Source organism: Festucalex cinctus, chromosome 6 (assembly GCF_051991245.1).
Source record: "Festucalex cinctus isolate MCC-2025b chromosome 6, RoL_Fcin_1.0, whole genome shotgun sequence".
Taxonomy (NCBI): domain Eukaryota; kingdom Metazoa; phylum Chordata; class Actinopteri; order Syngnathiformes; family Syngnathidae; genus Festucalex; species Festucalex cinctus.
In genome coordinates this window covers 26,216,677-26,229,572 of record NC_135416.1, presented here as the reverse complement: position 1 = coordinate 26,229,572, position 12,896 = coordinate 26,216,677, and the positions used below count along the sequence as shown (strand labels likewise).

General features: G+C 39.0%; 1 protein-coding gene across 2 annotated transcripts; it reads right to left on the bottom strand.

Annotated features, from left to right (window-relative positions):
• Positions 1–36: 36 nt before the first annotated feature.
• scoca (short coiled-coil protein a) lies at positions 37–11,897 on the bottom strand. Of its 2 annotated transcripts, none has more exons than XM_077525473.1 (4): positions 11,681–11,897; positions 6,807–6,878; positions 6,642–6,722; positions 37–1,409 (listed from the first exon to the last, which is right to left on the bottom strand). In XM_077525473.1, exons 1-4 carry the CDS (start codon positions 11,742–11,744, stop codon positions 1,267–1,269), a joined length of 360 nt encoding a protein of 119 aa, XP_077381599.1. In that variant the 5' UTR covers positions 11,745–11,897; the 3' UTR covers positions 37–1,266. The 2 variants fall into 2 exon arrangements, with proteins under 2 accessions (XP_077381599.1, XP_077381600.1); XM_077525474.1 differs by lacking the exon at positions 11,681–11,897 and adding an exon at positions 9,546–9,713.
• Between the last annotated feature and the right edge of the window lie 999 nt (positions 11,898–12,896).

The window sequence follows — 12,896 nt, the reverse complement described above, 5'->3', positions numbered from 1 at the left end:
TGATGTGCTGAGGACACAATTAATGCAGAGCGAGCATAGAACTTTTGCTTTTATTAAAAACAAAATGAAAGTAACAGTGCAGGGTATCTTCACTTAAGATGGCTCCTACATGGAGCGTGTACTCTAAAATAATTTCATTACACCTAAACCTATCAAAATAATTGTCATAAATTACAATTTCTCCCTTTTTCCAAAAACGTACAATTTCCTCCAACTATGATGAGATGAATGACTTCTTTTCCAATCAAACATTTCATTGGTATTAATTTTGCTGCCAATTCTATTTTGGAAAAGAGGCACGCCCTTCGTTTTGCAGTTCACATTTCCGGTCCTGCTCTCCCACACTCGATCAATAGCACTCAAATGCATTTGACTGCTTTCAAGTAGAAAGCATCTGTTCTCTGCATGGGCCGAGCGTTTCCCATCTCAACTCACCCAGATCAACCCTTTTATTCAAACAACCTGCATTAAAACATTAAAAACTTCTTTTTTTTTTTTTAGTGTCTTGACTGATAAAAGTTATAATTCTAGATGTGCTTAATTTGAGACTGGGGGCTAAAAGTGTACATGCCATTTTAATACATTTAACAGGAACACTCTTCTGCTTGGCAATGGGGGAAAAAAAACATGCAATGTGTGATCATGATGACTTGATAACAAAAACATAAATACATGATATTAAATCACAACATTATTCATAGCCTGGTTTGCTTCACCCCACTTACATGTTGCAGGTTGAGAAAGGAAGTTGGGATCACATCATCTTGAAACACAAAACCAGGTTGGTAACAACAGTGCAAGGTTAGGACCTCAAAGATATTAAAAGTGACTCATGACACTTTAATGGACTAATTTAGCCAGTCATGTGGCACACCTTCATCTGTAGTATGGAGAGCAAGCACTTAGCAATAGTCTATTTCTAGTGTAGTTATATTATTTGCCCATGTGTGGAGAGTTGGGTATAAAATATTCACGTTGTCAATGTTTATTAAAATCTCTAGTTATCTGCAGACATTTACACCCATTCACATATTACATACACATGTATTTTGACATGTATGCTTTGCACAAGCAAATTAGGACTCCACACGTCTTGTAATACATTTTGCTGCAATGATAACCCGGAACAAGTGCCACATGACAAATCAAAAGTGAACCGGCACTGTCAGAGTAAGCAGAACAGGTGACAAAAGCGTTTGCAATTTGGGCCCGGGTCTCTGGAGGACGACGTAGTCCGCCTCCTTCACGTCCTCTCCTCAGCTCAACTCACTTGCGTTTGCTCTTGGTGTCGGTGGTCTGAAAGACGCTGGACGCAGACATGAGGTTCTCGATGTACTGACCGAGCACCTGGTTCTCTGACTTCAACTTCAAGTTTTCCTCCTTGACCGCATCCACCCGTGCTGACAGGTCTGCAGCAAACAGAACATTTGTTGCATTTGTTTTGGGGGGTTTTTCCATCAGGAATGGCCCACATGAAAAATGGCGCAATTGAATAAAAGGCATCTCAACTTTGATAACTTCAACAGCGGTCTAAAATGTAGAGCAGTATTTTTTCAAGGGGTATAAGAAAACATTTAATAATTGATTCCCAAGATCAAGAACCAACCAAACCAGCTTTTATAAAGTCAAATCCAACATAACTGTGTTACAAGCATTTTAATTAAGTATGGTTTCCAATTGATTTAATCCAATCCAATTTTCTTTCATTCAGGAAGCATAAAGATAAACGGAATTACAGTATCTCACAAAAGTGAGTACACACATCACACTTCTTCAGCTATTTAACTTTTCTTGGGTAACACTGAAGGAACGACACTTTGACTCAATGAAAAGTAGTCAGTATACAGCTTATAGACCGCTCAACTCATTCACTCTCAGCCATTTTTACTGAAGCGATCCCCTTCTCTCCTGGCTGTCTTACTGGGTTTTGCAAAGCCCACAGATTATTGTGTACTATTGTTATAAAAGCATGGAACCTACTAAAAGAAAGATTAGAGTCTCATTTTTTCACAAGGAAATAAAGTATATTTGTATCTGTTTCCATTTTGCAGCAATTAGCATTAGAACATATCTAAGTTTCATTATTATTCATTGAAAACACTGGGGAAAGGAGCTTGTGTTAACATGGCCCTGGTTGATCTCTTATACTCTGCTGTCACCTGCTGGCCATTTTTTGCAATACAGTGGAACCTCTACTTACGAACGTCTCTTCATACGAAATTTTCGAGTTACGAAACGCCTCAACGGGAAAATATTGCCTCTTGTTATGAAAGAAATTTCTAGATACGAAAGGTAAAAATACATTACCGAACGCAACATACTTTCGGCTATGGCCATTTCCTACCATAGGTACCTATGAGCGTAAATACTAGATCGGTGTTTGTGCATCGTTCTGGCATCCCATTGGCTAAGAGGAACCTCTACCATAGGTATCTATGAGCGTATACTAGATCGGTCTTTGTGAAAGTTTCTGGCATCCCATTGGCTAAGAGGAACCTTTACCATAGGTATCTATGAGCCTAGATACTAGATCGGTGTCTATACAGCGTCCTCATCATTCATCCCGCGGCCCATGAGGTGTCCCGTTTTCGTAAATGTATGAACTAACGGCCAACGAATTTGTGCAAAAATTCAAACAATTGGCGATTGATGAAGGCACAGTAAGTTTTTAATTGCGACGAGACGGGCCTTTAAAAAAAAAAAAAAAAAAAAAAAAAAAAAAAAAAAAAAGATGCCCCGGAAGTTTCCATGAAGTTTCAGAATTTGTTTAAAAGAATCGCCCAGAAAAAGTGTCGGGCGTTTGCTCACTAAGATGATGTTTACCTTGGACATTTACGAAGGAATGTTAAAAAAAAAAAAAAAAAAAAAGCCAAAAAACCCCCCCCCAAACATCCATGGATCAGTTCTTTACAAAACACCGGGCCAAAAAAAAAAAAAAAAAAAAAAAAAAACACTTCTGAGAGAGGAGAACATGAACCAAAGAGGGCAAAAAACGATGAGGACAGCAGTTAAAAAGGTAAACGACCATCATTTTTATTCTTTACTCTATTCTTTGTTTTTTACATTATGCACAACTCTCATTTATTGTGCAATAATCTAATTGTAACATGTATTTGTTACATGTTTTGATGCATTTTTATGCTTTATAAAACATTTATGTCTGAATTTTGGGAGGCTTGGAACGGATTAGGGCATTTACATGGAAAATGTGTTTCTACTTACAAAATTTTCTACTTAAGAACTTTCTTCCAGAACCAATTAATTTCGTAAGTAGAGGTACCACTGTACTACCATTGCTTTAAGTGACCTCTTCAGGTCAGAGGCTGCATCAAAGCCTCCTGTATGTTCGAGCGCAGGGATGGCAAACTACAGTCCTCAAAGGCCGGAGTCCTGCAGGTTTTGGATATTTCCCTTCTTCAACACAGCCGATTCATGATCAGCTCATCAGCAATCTCTGCACAAGCCTGGTAAGGATCCTGTTAATTGGAATCAGCTGCAGTTCGAGTAGGGAAACATCTAAAACCTGCAGGACTCCGGCCTTTGAGGACTGTAGTTTGCCATCCCTGATCTAGCATTAAAAAAAAAAAGAAAAAAAGAAAGAAAAGAAAAAAAAAAGCATATAAATATGTTTTTGGGAAAATGCCAATATTTCAAATAGAACATGTTTATATGTTTTTGGGAGCAAATGAGTTAATTGCCTCCAAATAACTCAAAATACAGACATTAATAGCTCGACCCTGGCAACAAAAGTGAGTACACCCCTAAGTGGAAATGTCCAACTTGTGAGTACAGTTAGTCATTTTCACTCCTCAATGTCATGTGACCAGAGCTGCCAATCTATCGAAATTCGCTTCCACAACAATTTGTCTGAATTTCCAGAACATCGACAACATTACCGTTATTACCGTACAGTATGTTTTATAGTAGGATTAAAAAAATAAAATAAAAATCTGCAACTTGTTCAATTACTCAACATAATCATCACTGCATTGACCATGTAAAGATGAGAAATTATTTTTCCTTCACATGGAATTTATTGTGCTTCAATAGTAATACATCCATCCTTCAATTTTCTGAACTGCTGGTGCTCTAGAGGGTAGCAATACAGAAAAGGTGTTCATCTAAAAAAAAAGTTTCCATTCTTAAAAAATAATACCTGGTTTACAGGGGTATGTGCAAAATACTGAAATGCAACCTTACTATCTATATATAGAATTATTTGTAATTATTATTAGTACTGTAGTGCAATTACATTAATGGCTATGACTGAGAATTAACCTCACAAAAGCAAGGGACTGTATTGCCTAGTGTTGTTCCGATACTGGTATCGGCAGAGGTGCCGATACTGCATTAAAACAGTGGTATCGGTATCGGTGAGTACTCACAAGTAACATGCCGATACCATTAATTCCAATGCTAATATAGGATTTTGGATGCAGCATCTTGTGTCTTGCTCGTGCACGACATTCACTGATATGTGACATGCTCACTGCATGCCAATCTAAGATATGCTATTGTCCCTTGAATGCTCTGAATCAATGGCAAGACAGTTTTTTCATGTTTAGGAAAAAAAAAAAACTTAGGTATCGGTATGGTATCGGCCGATACTTTAAAGCTGGATATTGGAATCGGTATCGGGGGCCAAAAAACGGTATTGCAATAACATTAGTATTGACCAAAGTAATATTTTTGTTTTAAAGAATAAATCATAATTATCACAATGCACATTGCACACACAGACACACTTTACAAAAAAAAATAAAAAATCCTGTGAAAACAAACTTTCAAAGACAAAAATAAACATAATGAACAACATCACTCACCATGAGCGACGCTTCACTGAGCAGTATGTTAATTGTGAAGGCATTTGTGTTTTTGGCATTGGCGCAGAATTCTTGTCTGCATTAATGGACAAAATAATCTGCCAGTGAGGTTTTACATTGTGCGGCTGCCCTTGTTCCTCGTTGCTAATATAAATCTATGAAAACAAACAGCGACCGTTGTCGAATCAAGTCGTTAGCTTTCAGATAACTTTTGGATCTGTGTGCTACTTTGTCAGCATCTATCGAGCTTCCGCAAGTGACGCTGACGTCACCGCAGGTACCAGCGGAAGCGGTGTGCTGTTAAACATAAATCACAATTATCTACCAAGTATTTTTGCTCATTTTCAACCTTTATGGGCAATGTCGTCCATGATTTACATACAACAGCATACGGACAATCCGGAACAGTTGGTAGCTCTGTGAGACTCATTAGTGTCACAATGTGTCAGATGTGAATAGGGAACAGGTGTGTTAAATTTGGTATTACAGCTCTCACACACACTGCCTTGCTAAAGAGGCTAAGGTTAAAAGTAATGGACTGGCCAAGCATATCTCCAGATCTAAACCTTATTGAACATCTCTGGGGCATCGTCAAATGGAGGGTGGAGGAGCACAAGGTTGCAACTATCTGCCCGGTCCATGATGTCATCGTGGAGGATTGGAAGAGGATTCCAGTGGCAAACTGGGAGATACTATAGGACCAGTCTGCACATGCTCCACGACAACTACTCCAAAATCGGACAGTATAAAGTACTAGCAGGCGGATGACAGAATATCACGTTAGCCACCGTGCAATGTCCAGGAGTTTTACTTTACTTAGCATTACAGAATGTTTCAATGCCATGACAGTCCAAAGTTGGCTTGTAGCATGATTTCGTGTGAAAGACTAAAGGTGCCTTGACACATGCACGACTTTTGGCCACGATTTTGTTGTGGCAAGTCGTGCCATTTTGGGGCACGAACTGGGAGGTTCCCACACTGTTCACGACGAGTTCACAAATGCGTGACCATTCATGTCCACATTGACACAAAGTGGCACGACGAGTACACGCATAGTTTGCGCACAGTTTATGCACTTCCTGCATCTGCACAACGAGTTTGCGCAATTCGGACGGTGTTGTGCCGACTTGGGCACGACATTTAAAAAGGGGGCCTCCATACTCATAGCGGCCAGTAAGAAATCTATTACAAGAAAATGGTTGAAGGTGGTTCCGCCAACTGTGGAAGAATGGATAAACATTGTGCATGATATATATGTCATGGAAAAACTGTCATATTGCCTCAGGGTTGACTTAGACAAATTTTACCGGATGTGGTCCAAGTGGACTGAGTATGTGAAACCAACAAGGTCGGATTTCAACTGACGCAATATTAGGTTGTAAGGATCTTCGATCTTTATTCCTATCTTTTCTTCTTTGAACGCTAGGTAGGTGAAATAGGTTAATTGTGCTACCCGTTTCTTTTTGTTAATTGTGTTATTTTATTATTATTCCTGTGTTATTATTGTAAATCTCTGTAATCTCTCAATAAAAAGATAATTTCAAAAAAAAAAAAAAAAAAAGGGGGCCTCCCCAACCCATTTCAAAATTTTTGCCCCGACATGGCACGCAGTCACGACGGTTTACACACACTTCACGCCACTTTACGACTAGTTCGCACACTGGCACGACTCGAGTCGTGCCAATTCATGCCACAAAATTGTGCAAGTGTCAAGGTACCTTTAGCCGAAGTGTGACAGTTAATAATGTCAAAATGTAAATAATGTTACATAAAACAGGTTTTGGGATCAAGAGGGAAAAAATGTGTTGGTTGACTTACCTTCCAGAGTATGCTGAAGTTCCAACACCTGATTTATAAGCCTTGTCTTCTCCTCCATCTCTACTTGGTTCTCCATGTCCCCTGAAAGGGAACCGCATAGGATCATATCTACGCTAAAAATTACTTGTTCTTGGTCGACACTATGTCAATATGGAGGTCACATACCATCTATATCGCAGTTCATGATGAAGAGATCGTTCTCTGGCTTAGTATACAGGGCTGCAGCTCTGCTGTCCACTGTAACGAGATAACAGACACTGTCAAGTAGGGATGAGAATTCAAAAAACATTTCTTTGTGAGAACACAAAGCGTGTGCATGTGTTGACAATGTCCCTGCTGATGTCCCTCCGTTGACCCTTTAAACTGCAACTGCTATAGAGGATTCTGACCTCTGTGCTAAAAATAGTTAGACTGGCAAGCCACACCCACTTTCTTGACAAGTCTGGAACTGCTGCTATTGACCACTATTGAGTCCGTTTCAAAACGAACTGTGCAATCAATTTGTTCATTTGCTGTGACGTATTCTTCGTGAGAACCACCATCTCGAGTCATTAAAACCCCAGCAGTTGACAGCACAGGAAGTATCTATTTAAATTCTATTGTTTGTTTGCAGAGCAGTCTTACAATTAACAAATGAAAACATTACTACCATAGAAGAATCGACCATATCCCAGGGGGGAATATTTCATCTGTTGCAAAGTGATCACAGCAAATTTGGAATCCTTGTGGCATGGTAGAATTGATCTATTTATTGATGCCATTGCCAACCAAGGTCGCCTTTGTAGTTCGCTTTTCTTCTCGGCTTCTAAATCTAACCCCGATTTGTACTCATTTTCGGGAGTCACTTTGGTTTTCCACCAATATGGGCCCAGGCAGTGCATTCTGATTAATCCAAACAGCTTGGAACGTTAGCTGGCCATATTTGTTGTAGGGCTGCAAGATTTATCGTTCCAGTAGCTATATGTAGATATTGACGATCAAAATATTAATATCTCAAAATCAACGATAGAGATTTTCCCTATTTGAAAGTTGAAACTAAGGTCATGAGGAGCAACATCGTAAATTTGGAGTGGTCCGGTCTGAAGTCATACATGATTAATAAAATAGTGTTTCCCTCAAATAATCTGTAGAATTTGCACTGCTGTATTTGAGCCACATATGCACAAAGGCATTTGTTTGTAAGGTAATAATGACAATAATAATACTCAAGTTGAGTTGAGTTAATAATAACAACAACAACAACAGTGGGCCACAATGCATTACATGTCTCTCACGTCTCGTATCGCAAGAGATCCTCCTTTTGTGTTGTTTTGAATTACAAAGCATCCGACAAATCATCTGACTCGTCCAGCATTTTTCTGTACAATGTGGTTCAATATTTACTTGTAAAAAAAACAACAACCAAAAAACCCTGTATTCATACTTCAAAATGTTTGCTTTGTTCTTGTTTACTGCAAAACTGATGTTTATGTTTATGTACAGCACTTTGTATACAGCAATGCCTGTTCTTAAAGCGCTTTATAAATAAAGTTGAGTTGAGATTTTTTTTTTTTAATTATTATTTTAAACTTCCTTACGCTAAATGTTTTCAAGTTTGCTGTATAATGTTTTAATATTGTCGTATGTGGGTTTTTTTGTAAATTTTGTAACCTATTTTTTATTTACTCTTCTTCCTCTGAATGTTAACTAGTTTGTTGATGCTTATGTGTTGCCTTTCCTTGTGTAAAGCACATTGAATTGCCTTGTGTATGAAATGTGCGATACAAATAAACTTGCCTTGCCTATACTGACAGCATGCAACTCTAAATTCTGACTTGCCTCCATACAGTAGAAACCAATAGCAATGAGTGCTTAATAAAGTTGTCATACAGTGGGATGGAAATAAACCATGATAAAGCGGGCTAGTGATTCATTGTACATATAAATAGTTGCTGGAAAAAAATGCTTTAAAAAAATTCTGATTTGGGAATCAATTTGGAATTGCCCACTTAGAATCGCATTGCAAATCCTGCTTTTGTTACATAAATACATGTACACAGTTTTGAAATTGCCAAACAGTTGCATGGCTGCATCGGTGATGGATGGATGGATGGATGGATGGATGGATGCTTTAGCAGCGGCTAGCGGATGCCGCACCCTGTTAGATGCTTCATCTGACCCCCAGTTTTCTGGTCAGGTTCTTATTCAAGCATCTAAATCTAAACTACTGTTGTACCTTGTAAACCTGCTTGCTCATTATCGATAAATAAGCAAGGTATATTTAACAAACAGATTTGGTTTGTGTACTGCAGCGTTTTAAAACTCGAGCAACTCCATCAAGTAGACATCATATTAAGCCCGAGATCCTAGTATATATTATATTTAGTACTAATCTGAATCATTTAGGTAAACTATCAGTCTAATGATTATCTCCAACCACGGCGAATTCCATCAATTTAAAGCTTGCAGGCCGTTGTTTATACCGCTGAGAGTAAACAAAGCCAAAGGAGCACATGCAAAATGAACACATGCTCATCAAAAGAATACAATGACAACTCGTGTACGCGATAAACTCAATGCGCCAGTAATGCGTTTGTAAAACCAAGCCAGGTACGAACGTGTGCGATAAACGGACGCGAATAAGTTAGCTGTGGTAGCTAACTAGCTTTTACAGGAAACTACGGAAACACGACGCCTACTGATGAAACGACAACAGTGTAGCATCTTACTATTAACAACATGTAAACTGACAGGTGTAGTTGTTCAAAATGCTCAACGCGGAGCGCTGATTATGTTTCTACTAAGCCGCCCTATCGATTACTTCTGGCCATTGGGATGCGGCTAACACGCAGTCAAGCTAGCGGCTGTATATTCAAAAGCTGAAAACAGCAGCATACAAAAACGAGTCATCGTGTTCCCACTCACCTAAATCAAGACTGTGTGCTCTCCGAAACACGGAGTGTTGTTGTAAACACGGACAAACTAACACAGATATACACACACAGTGGTTCAGTGACGATGATTACTACTGCTGAATCTGATGAGGATTCCTCACCAAGGCATGTGTAACGTACTACACTAACAGACGGACAGGGGGCGCTGCAACTATCAAATGTCCAGAGAGAGTCTGGCCAAATAAAAACACGGACGCCTATCGTTTTGCACGCAAAATCACAAACTAGGTGTACAGTTTATTTTATCTTTTCCCCTTGTTTTATTTTTTTAACCTTCGATGTATTTGACAAGCTGATAATATATAAGGAAAACACGCATGTATGATACAATATGGTATATTTTTACTGTACATGGATTTTGAATTTCAACGTTACGTGAATGCTGGAAATGTATCAGTGTTCATACATAACAAAAATGTTCAAATAAGAGATCTGATTACATGTATTTGCTTTATTGCCTGTCTTTGGCTCCTGATAGAACAAGCAAGATATTTGATAATAAAGCCAATTTTTCATGGTACCAATGAATGTATTTGAACAGGTTCCTCTGTGATTTGTTTGTCATAATGAACATATGGTCCTAAATTTAAATTTAAACGTGATTTCAGTGCAACTGACAACCAAATGTCATATTTTCTTTTTAATTTTTATTAATGGCTTTCATTTGTGTATTTTCAATATTTAGAACTTTTATTTACAACACAAAATCAACAATAACTCATTTCCATGTTATGGGTCTTGTTTTATCAAGAGTTAAACTTGATAATTTTATATGAACTCAACATTTGTGTCTGCTGAATGTGCTGAAACCACACCTGCATGCTCAACTGTCAATCAAATATCACACATCATCTTATGTCTGTTTGATATAGTGTGGCCAGTGGACTCATGGCAGATCGCCCAAGAGTGTCTCTGGGCGCTATTTTAACCACTGCCTCTCAAGTAATGTGACCAAAACCTGAAAACAGGTTTGCTGTGACGTTGGCGAGCTGAGCCCGTGGGCACTGTGTCTCCAGTTTTAGTCAACAGCAGGTGACAGTATATGACAAAATGACAACCACCTGAGATTAAAAAACAAAACAAAAAAACAATTGGATTTTTCCGCTTTATTCATATTCTACAAACACAATATTAATCAGAATATCGTGTTTACACTAATGGAGGCATATTAGGCCTAATGCAAAATATTTTTACTTAAAACTTATATTTAAAAGTTTGATTATTTTCTAGAAAGAACTACGGATGTAGACGTTGATAAATGTCTATATTATAGTGATGTCGGGCGGCACGGTAGTCGAGTGGTTAGCATGTCCGCCTCCCAGTTCTGAGGACTCTGGTTCGAGTCCAGGCTCCGGCCTTCCTGGGTGGAGTTTGCATGTTCTCCCCGTGCCCGCGTGGGTCTTCTCCGGGTACTCCGGTCTCCTCCCACATTCCAAAGACATGCATGGCAGGTTAATTGGGCGCTCCGAATTGTCCCTAGGTGTGCTTGTGAGCGTGGATGGTTGTTCGTCTCTGTGTACCCTGCGATTGGCTGGCAACCGGTCCAGGGTGTCCCCCGCCTACTACCCAGAGCCAGCTGAGATAGGCGCCAGCACCCCCCGCGACACTTGTGAGGAATAAGCGGTCAAGAAAATGGATGGATGGATTATAGTGATGTCTGTTACAAACAATCTGGAAGGCAAGAACAGTAATTTGAACCCCTAACCTCAGAACTGTGAGGCAGATGTGCTAACTACTTCACTAATGTGTTGTTGCCCCATACAGAATTGTCTTTGCTAACTTTAGTTACACAACATGACAAATCATGGTCAAAGGTGAAAATCGTTTACTGTCAAGTCAAGTGCATTGTATATATTGTTTCTCATTCAACTGGGAAAGAATTACAGTCATGTCTCCAACAGTTTTGTCACTCTTTTGCCAACAGCAATTCTGGTTATACCAGCTCACAATGTGGCATTTGCTGCTGCTGAAAATAACGAATGCAATCAACTAGTTTGATAAAGTTTGTTGGTAGCCTACATACTTAAAGGTTAACTAACTTTCAAATGATTATGTAAACTCCCATTTTTGATGACATGTACAAAGGAAGGCTTTGTGAGTCTTTACCTGGGTCCTCTGCCAGCGAGATGTTAGTAAAAGTCTCATCTTCCTCCTCCAAATCAGCCTCCATGGCATGGCCTCTTTTTCCCTTTTCTCCTTCAGCCTGTTGTTCTTTCTTATTTTTATCTTATAAAAGCAATCATGATCTCACTATCTCTTTATGTTCACTCGTTTTCCTTCTCATATTGGCCCTTCCTCCACACTCACCGGCCGCCTGAATTATTTACAACGTCATGGCTATGGCTACCTACCCGACCTGATCGGTGACTTGAGTTACAAGAGTTGTCATGGAAAAAGATCACTATGGCAACAAGCTGAATACCTCCCTTGTAAGGAAAGCATCACAGGTCAAAGTTTTAGTACCAGTCACAGGGGGTTTATCAACATTCTAAAATGATGCACACACGCCAAACAGTCACACATTAACCTGAATTGTCAGTGACAGTGAGGCACATTTTTTTTTTTTTTTATCTTTGTAATATTGTGGAATGTGTTTTTTGATTAACTGGCTCATCAGTCCTGTTTTAGACTTCTGGTCTGAGCCTGTTGTGCCGAAATGCCTTCAGAAGACACAAAGGGAAAACGCTAGTCTAGCTGGATCTGTGGTGTTAGACTGCACTCTAGTGGTTTGTGATGAACACGGCAACAAGAGGATTTACTGTACAATATTTTGATCCCAGCAGTGAGAACAACTTCCACTGTAAATCATCACTTCACTTTCTGGAATCCTGGCAACGTCAGAAAATTTGCCTAATTTTAAAACTGAGCTCTAAAATGTATTATAAGCTGGCTTTTCCGGCGTTATGAAGGGTTGGGTTCAACGCTTATTTACCCACACAAGAAGATGAAATAGTAAAAGAACACCACTGAATCCACTACTCATCTACGTACTACTGAGCTCAAGAGTACAGATATACAATAATATGATGTAATTTGTGGGGTTTGAGTGATGTTTTTCCCCATGTAAGAAACACTTAAAAATTAAAGAACATTTTATCAAGGTTGGACCTATCGTTAATCATTCATGCCTTCATTTCCGCTTGTTTAGTTTACTGCACCTCACTTTTTATGTTTTAACAAGGACTATTTAAATCACTTCCAGGTTGTTCACAATGGTGCAGCAAGTCTTCGAACAGGTGCTCACAAGCACAATCACTTGACCCCTTTCTTATCACACTTACACTACAAGTCCTATTTTGCACTGATTTTAGATTTCCACTTT